The sequence below is a fragment of the Eleutherodactylus coqui genome, chromosome 8 (genome assembly GCF_035609145.1).
Source record: "Eleutherodactylus coqui strain aEleCoq1 chromosome 8, aEleCoq1.hap1, whole genome shotgun sequence".
Lineage (NCBI taxonomy): Eukaryota > Metazoa > Chordata > Amphibia > Anura > Eleutherodactylidae > Eleutherodactylus > Eleutherodactylus coqui.
Window position 1 is genome coordinate 74314810 of NC_089844.1, and position 25409 is coordinate 74340218.

Here is a 25409-nt window from a genome sequence, read left to right on the forward strand (position 1 = left end):
CATGAGCCCATGTTGATTAGATGTTATACTGTTGTTCTCCTTGAAGTATTCTAGGATAGCGTCTCTCAAAAACCCCTTGAATATTTTTCCAGTTATTGAAGTGAGACTTACTAGCCTGTAGTTGCCAGGCTGTCTTTTGGACCCCTTTTTGTATATTGGAACCACATTGCAATGCGCCAATCCAGTGGTACAGCCCCGGTCTTGATAGTATCCATATAATATTAGAAATAGCGGACAAGCTATCACATCACTTAGTTCCCTTAGAACCCTTAGGTGTATACCATCTGGGCCCCGCGATTTATCGATTTTTAATCCTCTTTAATCAGCTCTTCACTTTGTCCTTGGGTATGCAATATTTAGCAGGGAGTTCGTTTTATTCCCCTACATCTCTTGTGACATTTCCTTTACTCTTGTGAATACACTTGAAAAGAAACTATTTAATAGATTTGCCTTCCCCACATAATCTTCTATGATTTCTCCTGCCTTATTTGTTAAAGGGCCAGTGCTCTCAGTGCAAATCGGTTTGCTGTTAATATAGTTGAAGAATAGTTTAGGGTTATTTTTGCTCTCTTCGGCGATCAGTCTTTCTGCCTCTTCCTTAGCAATTTTAATCTTTCCTTTACATATTTAGTTTTTTTCCCTGTATGATTTTAGCACTTCTTCGCTGCCTTCTTGTTTTAGCAGTTTAAACGCTTTCTTTTTTTCATTTATTGCCCCCCTTACAGTCTTGTCGAGCCACATTGGTTTCCTTTTACTTGTGGTTCTTTTTTTTTAAAGGGTATATGAACTGCTCACATGAGGTAATTTAGGATGTTTTTAAACTTTTCCCATTTGTCCTCTGTACTGATATTTTTTAGGACATTGTCCCAATTAATGTTACCGATAGTAGTTGTGGGCTGATCAAATTTTGTTTTACTAAAGTTTAGTTTGTCGCTCCTTGATAAGGATTCTTATTGAATGACAGCTGGAAATTAATTATATTGTGGTCACTATTTCCCAAGTGTCCAATAACCTGCACCATAATTATTTGGTCCAGTTTGTTAGTTAATAGTAAATCCAGAGTGGCCCTCCCTCTAGTCGGCTCCCGCACAAAGGGTAAAGTAGTTATCTTTAATTGTTCTCAAGAACTTATCGTCCTCATGAGATTTGCAGGTTTCGTTATCCCATATTATATTCGGATAATGTCCCCCATAATAATTATTTCATTGCGGTTTGACACCTCTTCTATTTGCCTTAATAATAAGATTTCAGTTTCTTCTGTTGCTTTTGGTGGCCTATACAAGACCTCTAACGGTATTTTATTTTTTTCTCCCTGTATTTCTACCCACAGAGATTCCACATGTTCATCTCCTGCCCCTATATCCTCCTGTAGGCTCGGCATTAAGTAGGATTTAACGTACAGACACACCCCTCCCCCTTCTGGTTCTCACGGTCTGCTCTGAAGAGATTGTAACCCTGTAAATTCACTTATCATCAAGCCATGTTTCCATTATTCCGACTAGATCATAGTTTTCATCAGTCATTCAAGCTTTAAGATCAACCGTTTTGCCGATCAGATTTCTTGCATTTGTTGTCATACAATTCATACAGTTGTTTTTGTTCTTTCAATTCATTTTGCTACTAATGGTACTATTGGCTGTTCTGTCAGTACTAACTGTACTAACCCTACCCTCTGCTCGACCCCCAATCCCATTACTTGGCCCCAGGTCACTATCTACACTGTCTACCCCCCTGTTTCTCTTTTTGCCCTCCCCCCAGTCCCTAGTTTAAACACTCCTCCAGCCTTCTAACCATCTTCTCCCCAGCACAGCTGCACCCTCCCCATTAAGATGCAGCCCGTCCCTACAGTATAGCCTGTAGCCGACAGCCAGCATGGTTCTCATCACTTAGACCCCCATTGATCACAAGACTGGGAGGTGACAAGAAGAGCATGTCCCCCTCTTCTCATCACGGCAGGCTAGTTGGACCCACCTGCGGTGACGTGTAGATTGAATAGATCTTCAGTCGCATATGCACGGCACCGCTCTTTTCGTTTCAAGGGGGCTGACAGAAATAGCTAAGTACAAGTGCTCGTCTCTCTCCGGCAGTCCACTGAAGAAGAACAGAGTGGCACCATGCATGCTTGACTACTGCTCTACTGAATCTCCTCCTCACTGCGGAGAACGCAATAGGCCCGCAGTGAGGAGAGGGGAAAATGGAACCACTGTTCTTGGAATCGATGGGAGTCTCAGCAGTGAGACCCCCTTCATACTTTTATCACCCACCCTATAGATAGGTGATAAACGTCAAGGCTTACCCCAGCAAAATTTGTTGTTTGAAACAGCAGCTGTTAGCTAAAAGAACTTTGAGATCACTTACCACCAGAAATCACTAAATATTAGACGTAAAATTGTATCATGCAAAACCTAAATATACCACTAAGGGGAATAAAGTTGCATAACAACCACAAGAATTCTGGCATGGTTAGAATTTTTGGGAAAATTGCAATTTGTCAGCGACATTTTCACACCTAGGGAAACATTATTTTGTGACTAAAAAAACCATAGGTGAAGAGCTGGAGCCCTATGGGAGAAAGTTAAGTGCATTTGGCTAAACTTGGAGACACAGACACCAGAATAGTTTATCTGGCAAAGATCTTCACCTTATGTTGTGCACTATGAAGGGTTGTAGTAGTCAGATGGTGTGTTATTATTATAATACATGTAATCCCCCAAGTCACAATAGCTTCTGGTTACAATGCTTTCACCATACAATGGTCTATTCTTGGCTACTGTAACTTGAAACCACATTCAACATACAACATGGCAGAAACTTCCGAACATCTCACTGCTAAACCCCTGTGCCTGCACTAATTGTCTGTCTACTAGCGCCTTTCTACAATACAATGCGGTTCTACATGTCCTAACATAGTAACATAGTATGTAAGGCCGAATGAAGACAATGTCCATCTAGTCCAGCCTGTTCTCCTCCTGTGTTGTTGATCCAGAGGAAGGGAAAAAACCCCAAGAGCAGGAGCCAATTAGCCCTTTTGGGGGAAAAATTCCTTCCCGACTCCCTAATGGCAATCAGACTAATCCCTGGATCAACCCCTAATAGTTCCTACCTGCCTGTATACCCGGATTAATAATTAACCTAAGATTTATATCCTGTAGTATCCTTTCGCTCCAGAAAGACATCAAGTCCCCTTTTAAACTCCTCTATGGACTGCTATGTACCAGTGCCAGGAAGAACTGCTCCTTTGGGCAGTCAGCGAGGGTGGCTCCATGCTATAATTTTGGTGCACTGTATGTAATGTATAGTAGCCTATGGAAGCTCCTGTCCTCTACGTAGAAAGTGATTTACAGCTTCCTGAAGCTTCTCCTGACTTTCATACGAAAGAGCTGCTTTATCTATATTAGTTATCTTAGTTTTCTTTCATTTTCATGTTGCATTATTTTGGGTTGACATCTTGGGGGCTTCAGAAACAATTACTAGTTTTTGACAAAGTTATGGTCGTAATTTACAATGGTTGTTCCATAAAAATGAATATTGTAACTTCACAAACAAAAAACATCCCTTTTTATAATGGCCCAGTTGGCCATCGATTGCTCATACCACACCCTAGAAAATCTTAAGAGCTCTAAATTTTGAAAGCTGTATTGTTGTAGCACAGTGTTTTGGATGAAAGAATTTCCCGACTGATGTCCAGTAATCAAAGAAAATAGTAGAAATCAGTCTTTAGTCGTAATGCTCGCAAGGTACAAGTGAACCGGTTCTCACAAAAAAAGACACTCTCCTCTTAAGTATCTGTACTAGTAATTAATAGGAAATTATAGTACCGGAGTTTCTGGTGGCGTGATGCGCCACCCAGGTCTGCTACATGCACATCACACACACAGCTCTGCTACGTTGCTTTTGCATATGAGCTGCACGTGATTTACGAACTTCAGCAGCTTGCTGAGGAGACATGTTCGCTCATAGCTTTTGTGTATGAGCTGCATGTGTTTTACGAACTTCAGCTGGTGGCTAAGGTGAAATCGTGGCTTGTCACTGTGTCATGTAAGCTGCATTAGCTTCACGGTGGCGTTGAACCCTCTGTGGTGACATGTTTGCACAACAGCAATGGTTTGTTTCAACGCTGGACTGCGGTTGACGATTAGATGAAGGCTGGACTGGTGTTGACGGCAATAACACTTGAGATGACATGATGGCACGTTCAGATGTAAAGATAGTGGTGAAGGACTATCCTTCAATGTTGTTGGTCAATATGCACCGCCAGCTATGCATGTGTACATTTGTGAGGTCATTTAGTCAAGTCTCCACACGGGTGCAGCTGTCTCACAACATTCAAACTGCCAGACTGAGTACTTTTGTATCTATAGCAACTGAGGCCGCAGGGGTTTGTGGGCTATGTAGTCTGCCTATAATTCCTCATTCAGTGAAGAAGGAGGATAAAGGACCTGTGATGATGTCACCGTCATGCAATCAGGGGGCGGAGCTAAAAGACTGTAACTGACATCACAGATGCTATCAAGCTCTGCATGTCACAAAAAAATAGCCAAAGTGTGGATAGAGGAAAGAAACTCTTCTCCCTAACTTGGCAGTGAAGGGCTGAACGGCGGGACGCAGGACGCAGGGAGAGCATCACAAATGGTGACTCAGTTCTTGCACTCAGGCTAGAGAAACATTTCCAGGTAACAAAGGCCTTATTCATATTTATGCAGGTTGTATGCTACAACCAATTATACTTGACAAAGGTGCCCTCGAGCGCAGAAACACGTTGTATCTGTATTTTACCCCTTCACTGCCAAGTTAGTGGATGAGAGCTGCTTCCCTCCATCTACTCTTTGGCTATTTTTTTTTTGTATGCCTTCCTTATTAGAGAAATAAATAATTCACATTAATTAGAAGTCAAGAGCGCAGAGGTTTTTATACTGTTCTGGCAGTTTATTTCTTTCTTTAGGACCATCGCCCTCCCACTTATCAGTGTCTGGGTCCACTCATGCTTGATCACCATGGGCCAGAAGTGACTTCTATTGCCTCTCAAGCACACCAGGACCACAGGTACTGAGCGGGCTAATCCCTGCTCTTAGGGATCCCGGCTCGGTGCCAGGTGAGTCATTACTTCCAAAAGGAGAGTTTTATATCTATGGTTTAAAGATCCATCTGACGCTTTCCCACATATTCTATACATTAAGCTCTGCATGTAACTCACACATCACACACACACGGACAGACGGACAAGTGGTCGTTAGCACATTGATTACCTAATATGCCACAGATACTGTGTGTATGTTACTGTCTGTATTGTTTATCCGCACGCACGCTCTTAATAACGTACCTGTCAGTCTTCTGCCCGCACTTCTGCTGTTAATTTCCTGTGACACCAAATGCTATTCAAGAATAAATATTTGCCTGACTACTAATCACATGTGGATCAAGAAACAAGGATTAAACTATAAAACCATGGTTATTGTTGTTAGCTACTTCCTTTTAACTTGTTTAAAGTGACACTCACCTAAATGCACCCTGTCTACCACTGATACAGATGTAGCAATCGCTAACATGACTGCTGCATAATAATAAATTTATAGCATTGTAGTACATTGAAGTTGAGTTATCAAGGGTTGCAAAGGTATTCCTATATGAGACATTTATGGTATATACAGTAAAAGTAATCTAGCAGTTGCTTCTGCACATTATATCTGCGGGTTAATAACATTCCCTTAATCCCTGGACTTAATAGAGTTTACTTAAAAGTCTCATGAAAATTGGTCGAAAGCAGAACAGGTTTACTAGTTTTGCATGTGAAATGAAACGTCATAAAAGACCTCGGTTGTGATTTGCAAGAAATTGCTGGAGCAAAATGCTGCACTTCTATGACTTTCGATAGTTGCCTGATTATAATTATCACTGCATTGCATTTCTCCATATAAACTACGCAAGTAATAAAACACTTCGGAAGAGCTTGAAAACATCACTTGAGTGTTTCTTATTGTTTCTTCTCCGATGCATCGAAATAATAATTACGTATACCTGATTGATAATGTTATGATACCCCTTGCGTATCACCTAAATTGAACGTATACTGTGCGTGTGCCATAATAAATAGAAGTTCCACCTCCAGGACTCCCAGCTATTTAGAGAAAGGGGGTCACCTTCCTCTCCAACACTCTAAAGAGGAGCAAGCAATGTATGTAGCTCTCACCATGATGGATGTTGAGGTAACAACCTGGCATTTTATAGGTACTACAAACTACAATAGAGAGATGCATGCATTTTTTAATTTAAATTTTTTCCTTCCCATTTTTGCGCACACATGCAAAAAAAAACCCCAAAACGCAGAAGGGACTATTGCAAAAAAATGCAGAAAGGACCATTCGTTAGAGGTGCAAATACACTTCTTTGAACAAGACCTTATGCTGGAGGAACTGTATTGAACTGAGAGTCGGTGGCGCTAACTGCTAATGCTTGTTAACCTTAAAAAACCCTTATTTATCCAGCGATGTAGATGTCTGAGGACTTTGCAAGACAACTTGTATTTTTCAATGTTACTATGTTATGTACCATATAATGTGCTGGACACTTAAACATTTCTAAGTGGGGTGAAATGGGGAAAAATGCAATTGTGCCATTTTAGGGGTTTTGCTTTTATGGCTTTCAAGGTGCAGTAAAAATTAATGTCACCTTTATTCTGTGGGTCAGTGTGATTATTGTGATACAAAATTTATATAGTTTTTTTTAATGTTCTACTTTAAAAGAAAAAAAAAACCTTTAAAAAAATAGCAATAGCACACACAAACCTATGGACAAGGGCAGTGCTGTGTTTGGAAGCCATGTTTTTCTAAACCTGGACGACACCTTTAAAACAATTGCGTGGTCCTGACTACATTCTCCCTCATAACTTTTTTGTTCTGAGGGCTCAGTTTTTGCTTTGTGACATGCAGTTTTTATTGGAGATACATACAATGTTTTGAGCACTTTTTATACCATTTTTTCTTAGAGACGGGGTGACTAAAAAAGTGCAATTCTGGAATGTATTGCATATTTTTTTTCCTTACAGCATTAACCATGTAGGAATAATATCATATTCAACTGGAAAAAAATGTGTTTTTTAAAATATTTTTTAGTAAATAAATATGCAAAATCTTTATTTTACTTATTTTTTCCCCTTTTTTTGTGTCTTCAATGAGACTTGAATTTACGAGTCTAAGATCACTTATACGGTGATACTATATTGTTGCAGTATATTGCATTATGACAGGTGTCCTTAATAAGCAAACATTCATTGCAGCCCTGGGGGCCTTTAGAAGAACCCAGGCTGCCATGATATCTGAACAGCACCCTGCAATCTCATGGTGGGAGGGTAACTAATTGGGACTTTTACACGCTAATTAGGGCATTTAAATGCCACTGTCAAAATTAACAGCATTTAAATGGTTAAGAGCCACAATCAGAGCTATCTCCGAGCACAGTTTTTTCAGACAGGTGTTCGACACCTACCATGTATGGGGAGGACTTACATCTCAAGCCACTCTGTATAATGATACCGAGCATGCGCCATACATGTATGGTGCACGTTGGGAAGGGGTCAATACACAAGTCTGAAGTTAGTATTTTACTAAAGTAAATTAGTTATTACTATTATACATAAGCCATTTGTGGAAAAGTCGGAGTTGGAGCTGGAGTCAGGTTGTAGAAAAATAAAGTCGTCAGAGTCACAGTAGGGAGTTTGGCTTTCTGACTCCTTGATAATATTAGCAGCATTTATATAGCAATGTCTCTGGTATGACTAATAGCAAAGCCCTTTTCCAAGCCTATTTTAGGGTCAGACATTAAAGTGGTTGTCTCGCGCCGAAACGGGGTTTTTTTTTTTTTTTTGCATAGGCCCCCCGTTCGGTGCAGGACAAACCCAAGGGATGTGTTAAAACAAAAAAAATATTACTTACCCGAATCCCCGCTCTGCGACTTCTTCCTTCTTCTTCCTTCTCCAAGATGGCCGCCGGGATCTGTGCGGTCCATTGCCGATTCCAGCCTCCTGATTGGCTGGAATTGGCACACGTGACGGGGCGGAGCGACGCGATGACGCCTAGAAGGGGGCGGAGCCAGAACGCCCGGACCAACCTGAAGGAGAAGACCCTTCTGCGCAAGCGCGTCTAAAAAAGCAAGAAGCCCCCGAAATTAGACGGAGCCATTGAGACGGGGACGCCAGCAACGGAGCAGGTAAGTGAATAACTTCTGTATGGCTCATATTTAATGCACGATGTATATTACAAATTGCATTAATATGGCCATACAGAAGTGTATAACCCCACTTGCTGCTGCAAGACAACCCCTTTAATAGTTAGCTATCTATAACATAGGTGATGTTACACTAAAAGTTTTTTTGGTCTACAAAAAACTAGCTCCACTTTTGTATGAATAGCAATTCCCTTTAATTAATGCAATTATGAGAAATTGCTTCCATTCAGCCATTAGCGAGGAGTTCCCCGCACCAGATCTGTTGTTCTTCCTTCTCAGGATCAAATGTGGTTCCAGGGATCGGACAACACCGATCATAAAGTGATGGCATGCCCTACCGATGTGCCATCACCTTATGAGATGGGAAAACACCTTTATTGATGTAACTATAGCTACTCTAACAGTTGGACAACTCAATGGATGGAACACAACCATTTGCTGCCCAATGCACAACAGATGTGACCCAAACTTGAGCCTCTTGGCCAAGAGAGAAAGTTTCAATAAGCTACAGTCACATCTCAAAGACGATAATAGAAATCAAGTGCAATGTCTATACATGAAAAGATAGGAGAGTAACTCAAAGAGTAACGTTATCCTTCTGCTCTTGTGCCAAGAATCGTGCAACGTAAGTCTCTGTCTAAGCTCAGGCGATGGCAGACTGGGCAGCTGCTACTCAGCGGCTCTTTCAACATGAAGAAGAACGACCTGCCACACAGACATGTTTCCTTCTTCCTTTGCATTTGTCATGACTTGTGTCTAGTAACTAATACTTAACCTTTGGGAATCCCTTAGGATGTTCTGGATTTTCAATATATAATAAATGTCTCAGAGACCTGGCACAGAGTTAAAACCTGTGTTCTTAAGCTCCAAGTCGGGATATAGCAGTTTGAGCTCATACCGGGGGCCAGAGAGCTGCGGTGTAGCCGGACTATCCTCATGAGCCGATCGAGAGATGACTTCCTGGCTACAGCTATCATTAGCACAGGTGTATCTGAAGAACTGACTGTTCAAGACTACTTCTGCTTATCATTGGATTTTTATGAAACACTTTCATGCCAGCACGTGATTATCTGTATAAACCCACAATCGCATGTTTAAGATAATTCATATTAAATTGCCGTACAACTACAAGTGACTAACATTGAATGAATTCTGTATCCTTAACTGGAATGTACAAAAATGTCTGCACTTGGAGAAGTAAACAATCTTGTTACTGCTTCAAACATCAGTGAAATATGTCTTATATACACAATCCAATGAAACATCTGTTCAATCTCCGATTCTGCATTAGAACAGTAAAAAGATCTACGGATATTGTCATGGAAAAGTCTATATTCATTACATAATGTGTGAATAGTAATATACAGGATGTCCCAAAAATTGACACATATAATAGCTTATAACTCACTGGGGGAGATAAATCAGAACTGGCGCCAAGTAAAACTGGATGGGATTAATTGGGCCATTCTTTTTTTTAACACTACTGTGACTGGTGCCGTTAACGTGAACTTTCTGCAGCAATCTGTCATAGAACAAATTCAGCAGGACCTCAAAGAAGAGTGTCACGTCTGTCTCTTGAGATCTGTGGTACTGCAGGTTCCCTGGAGCTTTCCTGCTCAGGTGTTGGGGATTGTGTTAGCTGGGGGTGTGTGTGTCCAGCCAGCCAATCACTCCAGGTCAGTACACATAAAGCTGTCTTCCCAGGTGTGGGTGTGTTCAGTTGTCTCTGTTCTCATTCTCTCTCTGTATGGTGTGAGCAGGTTCTATGTGTGGTGGCTGCAAGAAAGGTTTGTGTCTTGTGGTTTTGTTTGGTTATGTCGCTGGACTCTTGGTTAGTGTAGGGACTAGAGGTATTACAGGGAGCCATGACATGGCCTGCTAGCTAACATGTTTTGGCCAAAATGTCAACAAATACCTGGCATTTATAGCACTAACATCTGCTACTAGTGTTTGCGTATTCGCTGTTGTATAGTGTGATTTTTGGCTCAATGTGTCTTCTTATCCTGTCCAGTTGTCCCTGTCAGTGGTGGCATGTGCATGCGTCCTAGCCTGGGTGCGTGGGTTCCTAGGGGCAGCAAGGGCCCAGATCCAAAGACTTTTTTTCTATAGTGATGCTTAAAAGGTAATATTTATGGCAAACAAGAATGCACACAAATGTCAAATAAAAGGATTCTTGATATTTGAGACTTCATTGCTTCGCATTACCCATAGCGCCTGGACCAGAACGGTTATCAGTTTGAAAACAGGCATTAAAAAAATAATTAGCTAAAAAGAATTATTCATTTCTGTAAACACTGACTTTGTAATTGTTCAAAATGTGTAAACGTTGTTTTGGGACACCCTGGTGTGTGTGTATGTGTATATATATATATATATATATATACACTACCGTTCAAAAGTTTGGGGTCACCCAAACAATTTTGTGTTTTCCATGAAAAGTCACACTTATTCACCACCATGCGTTGTGAAATGAATAGAAAATAGAGTCAAGACATTGACAAGGTTAGAAATAGTGATTTGTATTTGAAATAACATTGTTTTTACATCAAACTTTGCTTTCGTCAAAGAATCCTCCTTTTGCAGCAATTACAGCATTGCACACCTTTGACATTCTAGCTGTTAATTTGTTGAGGTAAGCTTGTGAAATTGCACCCCACGCTTCTAGAAGCATCTCGCACAAGTTGGATTGGTTGGATAGGCACTTCTGGCGTACCATACGGTCAAGCTGCTCCCACAACAGCTCAATGGGGTTCAGATCTGGTGACTGCGCTGGCCACTCCATTACCGATAGAATACCAGCTGCCTGCTTCTGCTGTAAATAGTTCTTGCACAATTTGGAGGTGTGTTTAGGGTCATTGTCCTGTTGTAGGATGAAATTGGTTCCAATCAAGCGCTGTCCACTGGGTATGGCATGGCGTTGCAAAATGGAGTGATAGCCTTCCTTATTCAGAATCCCTTTTACCCTGTACAAATCTCCCACCTTACCAGCACCAAAGCAACCCCAGACCATCACATTACCTCCACCATGCTTAACAGATGGCGTCAGGCATTCTTCCAGCATCTTTTCATTTGTTCTGCGTCTCACAAACGTTCTTCTTTGTGATCCAAACACCTCAAACTTGGATTCATCCGTCCACAACACTTTTTTCCAGTCTTCCTCTGTCCAATGTCTGTGTTCTTTTGCCCATCTTAATCTTTTTCTTTTATTGGCCAGTCTCAGATATGGCTTTTTCTTTGCCACTCTGCCCTGAAGCCCAAAATCCCGCAGCCGCCTCTTCACTGTAGATGTTGACACTGGTGTTTTGCAGGTACTATTTAATGAAGATGCCAGTTGGGTACCTGTGAGGCGTCTGTTTCTCAAACTAGAGACTCTAATGTGCTTATCTTCTTGCTTAGTTGTGCAACGCGGCCTCCCACTTCTTTTTCTACTCTGGTTAGAGCCTGTTTGTGCTGTCCTCTGAAGGGAGTAGTACACACCGTTGTAGGAAATCTTCAATTTCTTAGCAATTTCTCGCATGGAATAGCCTTCATTTCTAAGAACAAGAATAGACTGTCGAGTTTCAGATGAAAGTTCTCTTTTTCTGGCCATTTTGAGCGTTTAATTGACCCCACAAATGTGATGCTCCAGAAACTCAATCTGCTCACAGGAAGGTCAGTTTTGTAGCTTCTGTAACGAGCTAGACTGTTTTCAGATGTGTGAACATGATTGCACAAGGGTTTTCTAATCATCAATTAGCCTTCTGAGCCAATGAGCAAACACATTGTACCATTAGAACACTGGAGTGATAGTTGCTGGAAATGGGCCTCTATTCACCTTTGTAGATTTTGCACAAAAAAACAGGCATTTGCAGCTAGAATAGTCATTTACCACATTAGCAATGTATAGAGTGCATTTGTTTAAAGTTAGGACTAGTTTAAAGTTATCTTCATTGAAAAGTACAGTGCTTTTCCTTCAAAAATAAGGACATTTCAATGTGACCCCAAACTTTTGAACGGTAGTGTATATATATATATATATATATATATATATGAGCCTTCCAAAATAAGAATCAGCATCACATGATACAACAATGATGCGTTTACGTCTGCTTTATCTCAGTAACTATCACATTATGGCGAATGGAACAATTGCCCTTTTAACCTAAATTACACCAGATTCCTACCTCTTTCTCTATCTTCAGCAGTTTCTTCACCGCCACCTCTTTTTCCTGTGATAGCCATTTTGCTCTGTAAACACTCCCAAAGCTTCCACCTCCACAGCTTTCATAAAACTGCAAGTCGTTAAATGTAATCTGTACAAACGAAGCAGTTAAGGACGACATCTCATAATGACAAAGAGCAGCTCTTGGGTACGACCTGCAAGACAAACACAAGTATTTAGAACACAGCCTGTAAATAGACATTATACAGCAAAAAATAAGATGGTGAATGAAAGTAAAAGGCGAATACATACGAAGGTCAATAAAATGAAGGTATAAGAAGCATAACATGTAAAACACTTAGGGTGGGTTCACAAAGAACTGATATCCCACGGAAATCTCGCAGAATGACCGCACGGAAAAAAACCTCGAGATTTCCGCAGGATGAGCGCAGATTCAAACCCTCAGGCTTTAGTCGGGAGTTTGGAGCGGCTTCCCCGTCAGCATTCCGCTGCGGTTATCTCTCCCCATAGAAAGGAGAGAGGCCGCTGCGTAAACGGAGAAAGAATTGACATGTTGCGTCTTTGATTTCTGCACCGCATGGCAATTTCAGCGCGGCTTGGCCGCAGTGTGTGGACGAAATTGTTGCAAATCTGTCCACTTTGCTGGCTAATCCGCGGATTAAAAACGTGGGCGGAATTTCCATGCAGAAAGTCCTTCCCTAAAGTAGCAGTGTACTAAGTGTGCGCACACAGAGTGCCAGGTATACCTTACCACTAGCAACTCAAGTTGATTCTCCAAGCTACCTTGACATTGGGGCTTATTTCCCTCAGCACATTTGTGGTAACTATTTTTTCTAACTTATGGATCAGCCTCTTCTGAAAATCAACACCCTACATACCAAAATTCTGTACAATCAGAGTAGAGCTTGTGCTCACACTCAGCAGCCAATCTGAACAGGATGAGCTACAGTGGTAAGCCCCTTTTGACGACTGTTGGATGTTGAAGTGTTTGACAGCAGTCCCAGCGATGATCACTCCTGTGCTTTTACAGAGGAGGATCGTCGCTCAGTGAATGGAGGCGGAGCGGGTCGGAGATCATTTCGACCTGCCTGCCTCCATTCACAGTAAACAGGCATCATAGATGAACATCTGCCTGTTTAAACTAAATAATGCAGCGGCGGACCAACTATGATTTTATGGTCTGCATGAAAGATCCCATCAGTGTTCACACGGCACAATTATCTAACGAGCGATTTGCACGTTGATTGGTGTTAAAAGGGCTTTAAGCATGGGAGAAGGACAGAGCAGCAGAGACTCTGGCACTATACTGAAGTCCCTGTAAGCTACGCTATCCTTACTGATGATACACTAATGAGGCAATGCTAAAATGCAGACAAAGCAAATAACACAGAAGATAATAAAAAGCAGGTAAATGTTACCCAAAGTGAGTTAAATGTTTTTTCTTAAGAAGACAACTAGACTCGTGCTTTAGGCCCAATGTCCACTTGTGGCTTTGATTTGCAGAACCCGCACGGGAGATCTGCAAATCAAAGCTGCCCATCGGGATGCATTAGTATCTGCAAACGATTTAAAAGCATGCGGATGCCGTTTTCTCCCGCTGCGTGGATCACACGCTCTGGGAAAAAATTGCAGCATGCTCCATTTTGGCCACGGATTCCGTGAGACGGCTTCCATTGAAGTCAATGGAAGCAGTCATACTCGGGGCACACCTGCAGCTGTCATTTTGGCCGAATGTCCACTTGTATGCACAGATTCCACTGCTGGATCCTGCAGCGGAATCTAGCTGTGCCCGCAGACATTCGAAAAAATCATTTTTTTGGAATGTCCTGCTTTCCCGCGGATCAGCCAAAATGATAGCTGTGTGCAGATATGACGGCTTCCATTGACTTCAATGGAAGCCATCCCATCGAATCCACGGTTAAAATGGAGCATGCTGCGATATTCTCCCACACCGGGCGATCCGCAGGCCGGAAAGCTAAAGAGACCATAAGTCGATCCGCCACATGAGGACACACATACTCTAAATATTACATGATGGTTGGTGGTCCTGTTAGCACTGGGAACAGAAGCTTCAGGTTACGCCTCTGCTTACAGTGCTGATTATGGCATAAGTTCCTTTATAATTCTCCAATGAGCCTTTTACTAGGAAAGGATGATGTCAGGTACTGTAAACTGAAACATGAGCCTATGACGAGACAGCTTTCACATAGTCTTGAAATTAAAAGAAGAACCATCTATAGTAGTGACTTAAAATGACAAAATTTTATCCTAGAACAGGAGGGAGAGAAGGGTATATAACCTACAATTGTTCTTCTCCGAAGCCCCAAATTTCTGGCCCTGGTTTCGGCCATCCAAGATGACCATAGCAATTTTCCAACACTGTGCACTGCTCTCTGATTGGCCAGTGCTGGTCACATGAGTAGTTCTGGTCAAACAGAAAGCAGATATAGTGTATTAGTAGTTTAACACTACCAATGCACTGTTGGGATTAGGTAGTCTGAAGATTTCTTTGACCATCGTGGATGGCCGAAAACAGGACCAGTGCATTGGAGAGACAGCAGAGAAGAGCAATTGCAAGTAATATATCCCCCTCTTGTCCTAAAACAGAATTTTGCCCAGGAACCCAAGGGTCACTTTAAAGGTGTTGTCCTATCCTGAGGACAGGTCATCAATGGTAAAAGTCCCAGACAACCCCTTTAATATTGAGACATACAGGTCTCTGCTCTGACGTCCAATGGTATTTGGTCACCATTACCATATGGGGTGAAATCTGCATGGAAAGAAGAGCTATCGCCTTGTTGACTACATAAAATAAGCACTTTTCATTCCTCCAACTGAACAGAGATAGAGTTACCTCCAATAACAGACCCCAATTCCAGACAGGCAGAAGTTTCATGAGAGAGTAAACAGGAATGCATTAGATGCTAGAAGCTGCCTTCTGGTTCACTCACACTGCATATGTCGTCCACGTATAAGGCTGCCTTCACACCTGCGTAAGGGTCAGTTCAGTTCAGTTTTACACCTGAACTAGGGTCAGGGTTTCCGTGTCTCTGCTCTATTTTTGGAGGAGAGCAACTGAAATAAACCTGAAAGAAATGGATCTGATTGTTTCTATTCTGTCAGGTATCAGTTTTTATTTTCTGGAAAAATAGCGCAATCCGCAATGTTATTATTCTGTAAAAAAAATACGCTCATCTGAACAAACTCATTGAAATCAATGGATTCTATTTACATATTACTCGTGTTAAAATAGCGTGCATAATACGCTGCACAAATACGCCTCTATGAACGGGCGTGGATCATGTTGGAGGATGCACGTTACACTAGTGACGGGCGTACAGCACTAGAATAAACAAGTCTTCCTAATATTCTGCCCACCATGTTGTTAACTAGGTTACTACAAAAGTCATGGCAACTGTTGGAAACTCAGTTTCTTAGAGCACAAACTTTTTCCAACTTGGCTAAAAATAATACAAACTAAAATAAGCACAAAACAATAAACTTACAGTTATAACTTCTTCCAGAGACGGCAGGGAAAGTTCCTGATGTTCCTATCCCAGGGGACACATCATAGAGTAATTAATGTAATGTCTCCGCTCAGAGAGGGTACAACGGTAACAAGAAGCTGGTGTGCCAGGAGATCTTCTATAGTGAAGTGCTAGCGGCTGGAGTGCACGCTGTCAGCTCACATAGCTGTTCTGGAATGTCAGGCACGCCGTAGCGCCGTGTTGTACTCATTTCACAATATAGTCAAAACACACGAACATTCTAGCTCATTTACACAATTAGCCATGACAAACAATTCTTGTCCGGGAAGGGGAGGGGAGACCAGTCTTGTACTGGAGACACTTGCATGCTCTACTTTAAATTCTGCAAGAATTAGAAGGTGACTATTCTTCGCGAATGAAGTTGAGTACAAGAGCCATCGTCATCTCCTGAGCATGAGGTATGCTTCCAAGAATGGACCTTACGTTTACACCAGATGACTGGGTCATGTTCTCTTTCTTTTTATAGCTATCCAAAAAAATGTCTGTCTCCGCTATTTATCATTTACTGACTTGCCGTAACCCCAGACATTAAAAATATTAGTATTAAAAAAGCATTTTTTTTGCATAAATCAATGTAATGTGTATTTTTACAGGAAGGCAACATTTTTCTCACCTTCCAGCAGCTTGAATTTCCCTTTTCCTGTACTGATTGTCTGTAAATATTGAAAAGTGTTCTCCAAGAAATCAGTTTAGTGTGAAACAGTAAATAGTAGACAGTGAGGAGGAGGAGGAGGGAGATGGAGATGCAGTTTCTCACTATTTCAATGAAACTGTAGTTGAAGGTGGAGAGGGGTGTTATGTCAGTGCAGACTGTAACTATTACATCTTACCCAAATGTAAATATATACACTATAAAATGCTTACAATGCAAAATACACTACTTTGTGATAAGGAAAAACAAAGCAGGGAATACAAGGAAACAGGCCGTAACCTCTCTGATTTAGGAAAGACCCTACCTATAAACAGAGCGATACCCTGATGAATGCGGACCCATGTCAGGAACCTGGGGTGACCCTAACCTGGGGGGACCCTGACTTTTTCTCTAGATGGTTACAGGAAACAGTAGCAAAGGTTAAATGATGCACAATATAATACCACCAGAGTACAGAGAAAATTACGTTACAGCACTCCAGCTTATAAATAATAGCCATCTCAACTCCATGTGTCAAACTCAAGGTTTGTGGTCCGAATCTGGCCCATGACGACACTTTATCTGGCTCGCGGGTTCCGTACGTAGTAGAGCCTCTTCTAGATTGGAGGGTCCTGAGCTGTCCTGGGAAGACCACCTAATGCACGGTGGACTCGTTTGCGGCTGCCACTGGGTACCGGCATCATGGGCGTCATCTTGGTCCTACACTGCATCATCGGGTGTATGCAGGAGGAGCGCTGTGGTTGTTACAGCAGACCCCGGAGTCTTGTGCACTCTCCTGTTTGCTTCTCCCACTGAGCCTATCCTGCAGCACAGCGCTACTTTTCAGGGTTCAGACCATGAGGCGGCTTGTACATCCCAGCTGGTCCTTGCTACAATCCTGCAGAGGACTGCAGCCTGCCTTATCCTGTGAGCCTGCTGCAGGGACCAGAGAGGATGTTGTGTTATACTGCTTCTCACTCCACTGAGTAATGGCTCTTTTTTTGGAAAACCGTTCAGCTAATTCCTATAATTTTACCTTTCCCCCGACTACCTGGTAGTTTAGAGTCAAGTATCTGAGTTTGGGGAGTGTACTCCAATTCTTCTGGACTAGAACCTTGCTCAGGTCTATTTCCCCTCCCGCCCTCCCTTTTACTATAGCCTTTAAAATAAAGTCTTACAATTACATACGGCCCTCAGTGAAAATTAGTTTGACACCCCTGATCTACTTATCTTAACTGGATTGCAGAACTGGACCAGGAACCACCAACATCACGAGAAACACCTTCTGACGGAGAGTCTTCAGCCAAGACAGACAGGAGTCAGACAGGCAGGAGAGAAGAACAAGCGTCCTCTGTGGGGAGCAGCCAGAATAAATACTCACAAACTAATGGCAATTGACCGACTGGGCTGTCCTACACAGTGTGTTATGAAAAGAGCTGAGCAAGCATGTCTTTCCCCCATTCAGTCTGTTGCTACCTCACCTGGTTGAATAGGGGAGAGCTGAGCTGAGAATTGTCATAAAGGACTGAGATGTAAATACCCCTTAAATCAGCTCTCTTTTATGTCAATGGGGCATGTCCTAAAACGTACTGATTTGACAACCAATGATCTAGTAATAGGCTATTTTCCACTGAAATGAATGAGTTATGTGAAACTACCATGGGAGGACCAGCCACACCAGAAAACCGCCTACAATATGTCTTTTTTGGGTATGTGTGATTAGGGCTTTGCAATTTGGCCGAAAATTTGGTTCCATAACCCGCAGCCATTCCTGCCCCCTCATGTAGTATGCACACACTCCATCACAGTCTCCATATACTGTCTTCTCCTGCCTTCATCACATCCCCATTTCCCAGCATCCTACACACCCTATCTCTCCTCAACCTAACATTAGCCCCACCCACAAAGGGGCAGGGCTTATTTTGATTTAGTGCTTCAAGAAAATGACAATTAATTGAATTAATTTGATTAATTGCCCAACCTATGTCATGCAAAGCAGTAATGGATTAAATTAGCATATACACTACAATGCTCATAAGCGGAGATAGCATGATCCCAGCTGGACATGGACATTGTACTGCATAGAAGAGCTGGCTTTGCTCCAAGACAACCAATAACTAGAAAATACGGAGCTGTTCATTTTTTATCAAAAGCATATTAATTGTGCTTATTAAAACTAATAGAAATCCCTCCTGTATATTCTGAAGAGCTTTCCATCACGTATAGCGCATGCTAATAATAGTCCTGCGTTAACACAGCATATCTACTATCAACACAGTTTCTATTTGTCCTGGAAAGATATGTATTTTTAATGATATGGTTTCTGGCCGGTGATGTGTAATTAGCAGATAGCCCGTCACGCACCTCCGGTAGATTCTATTTACACGTCAGTTCCCAGGAAAAATGAACTGGAAGAGCACGTAGAGAAGTAACCGCATGATATGAATGTTATAGCCTCAAATAACATCATCTTCTCCAGACAAAGGTTTCATAAACAGTTGTAGAAATAACTAGTGAGAACTGACTTCTTGGCCCGCACCGACATATTTCCATTCTATAGAGCACTGATTACCATTACTGAATATGGTGGCCTTCTTAGGTCTACAAAACGTTGTGTAATTATAGTTTGCTTCCAGAGTTCTTCCCAGTGACCTTACGTGACCCGCCTTTAACTTGAATGAGTTGCTATAAAAAAAAGTTTTAATAGTCATGTCCTATCATCCCACAAGACGGCGCTGCAGCTAAATCAGTGAGGAACAGCTTGTTTTAGATCAAGGATAATCAGAGGCTTCCACCAAATTAAATATTTAAATAGGACATTTCTTATGTAATAGAGACTAATGATGGAGAAGTAAATAAGGTGGCCATAAGTGGAAGGATATTCTTAGCCATCTCTTCATAAATGTCAATAATTCTATTTATGGAATTAAAATGATTGAAAAAAGTCAATCAAAATAGTTTTAAGTTTTTTTTGAGACATACTAATCAACTTAAGGGCTTATTCAGATGACCGTATATGGGCTGCGTTTACACCCCGAGCCGATATACGGTGTCCTTGTCTGCAGGGGGGGGGAGGATAGAAGAACCAGGAGCAGGAACTGAGCTCCCGCCCCTTCCCTGCCCCTCGCCACTATTTGCAATGGGAGGGGCGGGACAGGGGTGGAGCTAATCTGTTACTTAGCTCCGCTCCCACCCCTCCTATTGCAAACAGTGGCAAGGGACAGAGAGGGGGCGGGAGCTCAGTTCCTGCTCCTGGCTCTTCCATCCTTCTCCCCCTGCAGACAAGGCACCGTATATCGGCTCGGCGTGAAAACCCAGCCGATATACGGTCGTCTGAATAAGCCCTGAGGCTGTATTTACATAAGCGAGTGCGATATCGGTCCAAAAACTCGCACTGATATTCAATTTGTAAACCAGTGGTTTTCATGAACATGAAAACAAAATTTACAAAATCGCATGTTGTTCCAACACTTATAATAGTAAAAATCAGATCACACTCACATGCGATTTTTTTTTTTTCACACTCCCATAGAAAATAATGGACAATATCACACCAAAATAGGACATACTGCAATTTTTCTATCTTGGACTCTGCAAGATCGCCCATGCATATAAAACCTAGAAAATAATGGGTTATTTTCTCATGCAACTTCCATCCATGTAAACACAACCTGATACCAAGTCAATGAGAGGTTTCTATTGTTAAAGAGTAAGCGCAGTTTTTACAAACTTTTGACATGTCAGGGCAACCTGTTAAAAGCTTTAATAGGGATCCTGCTGCTGAGACCCCCACTGCTTGCCAGAACGAGGGGCTGCAGCCCAGTGTCCCTTCAGCTGCCTTCGCTGCTTACTGGCATCTCTAGGCAGATGAAGACAGATTCATAGAGATCTATGTATCTTCTATAGACCTCTATGTGTCCATCTTCAGCTGTCGAGAGGAGCCAACAGGCAGTGAAGAAAGCCAAATGGGTACCGAACTTGGAGAAGCGCTGCAGACATCTTTTTGCTAGCAATTAGCGGGAATCTCAGCAGTGGAACTCACAACGATCAAAACTTTTAACATGTCAAAAGTTTGTAAAACGTCCAGTTAATCTTTAAAAAGGATTGGGTGTGAAGTATTTAGACATCATAGTGGGAGCTTAGAAGGTCTGGTGGATCTAGTCCATCTAACATTACCTTTCAGATGAAGGGCTACAGCCGATGGCAACTTCCGTGGAAAACACAGTTGTTTGCTGGAGGTCTCTGTAGCTTAATCTGCAGTGATCATTAGATCACAACAGGGCTCATGCTATGAGCCAGAACAGAGAGCCATTAATCAGCCAGGAGACCCTATAAACGTGGTCCAGTTTGACTTTAACTTCGACCAACGGTGAAGGCCAGACATCAACGTCTCCTGGCCGAAAAAGTTTTAGAAGAACTAGATAGAGAAACACTGGTTTAAAGTATACTTCTAATTACAGATACAATTAGCAGAATTAAATGGATTTTGGCTAATGGGATAAAAAAAAAACAAAAAAAACTATGAAGTACTGGCTGGTTAGATATCCCGAAGGTCCAAATGCAGCTTCTCCAGTCCTGGAAGATCCTGCAGTGATCACATGCTGTTCATTGTTCACATGACTTCTGCAGCCAATCACTGGCCTGGCCTCAGGGATCACGTACTGTTTATGCAGAAATTACCAGTGATGGCAGTAAATGGCAGCAATGGTCATGTGAATGATGAATGCAACACGACTCCTGCAAGAGCTTCCAGGTCCAGAGTGGTGAGCACCAGAGGCGTTGTGCTGGATTGTCAGGACCTTCATTTGTTAAAGGGGTTGTCCCGCGCCGAAACGGTTTTTTTTTTCTTTTCAACCCCCCCCCCCGTTCGGCGCGAGACAACCCCGATGCAGGGACTTAAAAAAAAAACAGCACAGCGCTTACCTGAATCCCCGCGCTCCGGTGACTTCTATACTTACCGGTTGAAGATGGCCGCCGGGGTCTGCTCCCTCCGTGGACCGCAGCTCTTCTGTGCGGTCCATTGCCGATTCCAGCCTCCTGATTGGCTGGAATCGGCACGTGACGGGGCGGAGCTACACGGAGCCCCATAGAGAACAGCAGAAGACCCGGACTGCGCAAGCGCGTCTAATTTGGCCATTAGACGGCGAAAATTAGACGGCAACCATGGAGACGGGGACGCCAGCAACGGAACAGGTAAGTGAAAAACTTTTTATAACTTCTGTATGGCTCATAATTAATGCACAATGTACATTACAAAGTGCATTAATATGGCCATACAGAAGTGTATAGACCCACTTGCTGCCGCGGGACAACCCCTTTAAGTACTAGATAGTTATTTTGTTCCATTTCCCGCTCTTAGCCAGTTTTTGACAGTCTTAGAAATCCCCTTCTAATATCATTCATCAGTCCTTTCTGCCATGTTGTTTAGACAGTGTTGGCACATCTTGCTCCCTGACTGTAGTCTGGGTAAATATTCACAGTGTCCACTCAGTCTTTTAATTTTCTTTTTTGACTGCGGTTGTTCCTTACAAAAGAAACTTATTAGAGACATTGGGGCATACTCACCAATACTTTCTTAAAGTTAAACAGTGCAAACTAAGGGTGGTTTTTGCATGGGACAACTGTCAGGCGCTAAAGCACCCAACAGTCCTCCTACGATTGGATCTCTTCCAGCCACCTGCTTCCATTCAGGGTAAACAGCAAAGAACATTTTAAAAGTCTGTTTAAGCAATGGCATGTCAGGTGTGATCATTATCTGTAAAGTCTGATGCTTGCCGTTTTAAAGAATAAAGTATTTTCACACGTAAGAGCCGACACTGCATCACTGTACGTTCCCAAGTACCGGCAGGGACGGCCGGCGTGTCTAGAGCTCTGTTTGTCTAAACGTGGATGAACCTGGTCTGTCCGTTGAAGAGGAGGTGAGCGTTTTTTATGACTACATCAACAGGCAGTCCTTCATAGATGAATGACTGCCTGTTTACATGGGCCAAAAGCTACTTGGCTTCTAGATGTGCTAAAATCCAAACAACTTCGAAAAATGAGAGATTCTCACTTACTTGCCCTGCCAGGTTCTTTGTTTACAAGGGCAACAGTTGCCGATCGACAATTGCTCTTTTGAGGGATTTCTATCGGCCTGTGTAAAAATACCCTAAGACAGACAGTCTTAAAGGGGTTTTCCAGTTAAATACTATTGATGACCAATCATCAGGATGGGTCATCAATAGTTGATTAGCTGGGTCCGTCACTCGGGACCCTGACTGATCAGCTGAGTGGGCGCAGGCTGTCAGCACCGCAATAACACAGAGGTCGGTGCGGAAGCCTCCGAGCCAACCTTCATGTAGTGGCCAGCGCTTATAACTGCAGGCACGGCTCTCATTAAAATCAATGGGAGCCGTGCCTGCAATTACATGTCCCGGACACTATATGGGACCCCTGTCTATTTGGAGCGGAAGTCTTTGTGCCAACCTCCCATGTAGTGGCTGGTGCTTGTAACTGCAGGCACGGTTCCCAATGATTTCAATGAGAGCTGTGCCTGCCGCTTCCTTTGGAGGTCGGCGCGAAGGCTTCCGCTCTGACACCTCTGTGTGATTGCTGCGCTGACAGCATGCACCCGCACAGCTGATCATTCGGGGTTCTGAGCGACGGACCACGGCCAATCAACTATTGATGACGTATCCTGATGATGGTAGGTCATCAATAGTATTTCACTGGAAATCCCTTTAAAATGTGCCAGATTCATCACAGCTAGATGGTAAATCGTTCAAATTTTAAGACTGTCTATTCTAAGTTTAAACCACCTTTTAGTTGGCTCAGTTCTACCAAATGTTTGGTGCAATTACTGTAATTTGGTGAAATTTAGACCATGCCCTTTTCACAAAAACTCTCCCATTTTTTTGGACAAGTCGGAAAAAGTGCCCAAAAGTGTATAAAACATACAATAAATGTAGCACAAGGTATATAATACAGTTTTCTGCCTCAACTTGAGTATTTTGAATAGAAAATCTGCCCCCAATATGTGCTGTAAGTTAAGGAGCGCAGAAGAAAAATGAATACGAAGAAAGCAGAGCAGACAGTGGAAATACAGGAGGATATTCCCGGATCTCCAATACAGCATTCGTTGTTTATGATACACTTTATTTCGGTACTCTACACAAACTTGGACATTTACTAATGGCTGTGCGCCAGAACTCCGGGAGTAGAAAAGTTGCACATTTCTACACAAGTTTTTTGCACAAAAACTTTTCAACTTTTCTTCTTTTTGCTCTGGTTTCACCACTTTCACGCTAAGTGGGCAGGGCTTGTCGGGAAACGGTGTGGCCAATCCACACCGCCAGATTTATATAGAATTTACACCAGAAGTTGTACATCAGGAGGGGTCAAGATGCACCTAATACATAAAGAAAAATGGGGGAAATTAAACTAGGACCAGCATTGGAAATGTCGAACTTGGTAAATTATTTAAATGCTACACAACTCGCCAAGAACTGGTGCGGGATTGTGAAAACTAGTAAGTAGGGACTTTGGCAGAAGGAGGTAAGCAGATTGAGGAAGATGTCTGCATTCCAAGGAATACTAAGAACTTCCGTGGTCAGTTGTCAATGAAGCAATACTTGTTACACAGGACAGGATTAGAAAGCTATTTGATTCTGGAGATTTGTGCTGCTGCACTTGTTACAAGCTGCTACATACATGCCAGTTAATAATTACTAACTAGATAATGTAGTGATAATGCAATAAGATTACATGTTCCATATAATTGGGCAGGCAGAGATTTCGCAGATCAATATAATCAGATTTGCATAATGTAATTCCACTGATGGGTGGAGATGTAGTTAGATGACTCATATCTGCAGTGAATGGCTGATATTGTGAATATTATTGTCCTACAACATTCTATAACACTCATTATACTACATGTCGCTACCTGTAATAAGGGGTAAAGAATTCAGATTGGAACCTCAGATTTATTGATTGCGCCAGAGGAAGCAAAAGCCTGACATTTTGTGCAGCCGATATTTTAGTTCTGCCTTATTTAGTTTGAGGTTTAAAGGGGTTGTCCCGCGCCGAAACGTTTTTTTTTTTTTTTTAAACCCCCCCCCCGTTCGGCGCGAGACAACCCCGATGCAGGGGTTAAAAAAACCACCCGCACAGCGCTTACCTGAATCCCGGCGGTCCGGCGTCTTCATACTCACCTGCTGAAGATGGCCGCCGGGATCCTCTGTCTTCATGGACCGCAGGGCTTCTGTGCGGTCCATTGCCGATTCCAGCCTCCTGATTGGCTGGAATCGGCACGTGACGGGGCGGAGCTACACGGAGCTACACGGAGCCCCATAGAGAACAGGAGAAGACCTGGACTGCGCAAGCGCGGCTAATTTGGCCATCGGAGGGCGAAAATTAGTCGGCACCATGGAGACGAGGACGCCAGCAACGGAGCAGGTAAGTATAAAACTTTTTATAACTTCTGTATGGCTCATAATTAATGCACGATGTACATTACAAAGTGCATTATTATGGCCATGCAGAAGTGTATAGACCCACTTGCTGCCTCGGGACAACCCCTTTAAGCCCCTTTTACAAGGAATGATTATTGTGCAAATCACTTGTTAGATAATTGTGCAATGTGAAAGCACGCAATTAAAAACCGATCAGCGATAAATCGCTGATGGGATCTTTCATGCAGACCATAACATCATCGTTGGTTCACCGCCGCCGCTGCGTTCAGTTTAAACCGGCCGTCATTCATCTGTGACAACTGTTTACTGTGAATGGAGACGGGCGAGTCGGAATGATCTCAAGTTCACTTAAATTCCACCGAGGGTGCATTCAGACGACCGTATATAAACCTTAG

The 25409-nt window shown here is 42.6% G+C and overlaps 1 protein-coding gene across 3 annotated transcripts in view; it reads right to left on the minus strand.

Annotated features, from left to right (window-relative positions):
• MAP3K20 (mitogen-activated protein kinase kinase kinase 20) overlaps positions 1–25409 on the minus strand; it is a 187291-nt gene that overhangs the window by 143026 nt on the left and 18856 nt on the right. For 2 of the 3 annotated variants that reach the window (XM_066575837.1, XM_066575839.1), the window contains exon 2: positions 12384–12576. In XM_066575837.1, the coding sequence (XP_066431934.1) occupies positions 12384–12542 (159 nt within the window). In that variant the 5' untranslated portion in view covers positions 12543–12576. Of the gene's footprint in view, positions 1–12383; positions 12577–15888; positions 16122–25409 lie in introns of those variants that run through there. The other variant, XM_066575838.1, reaches the window with a different exon arrangement.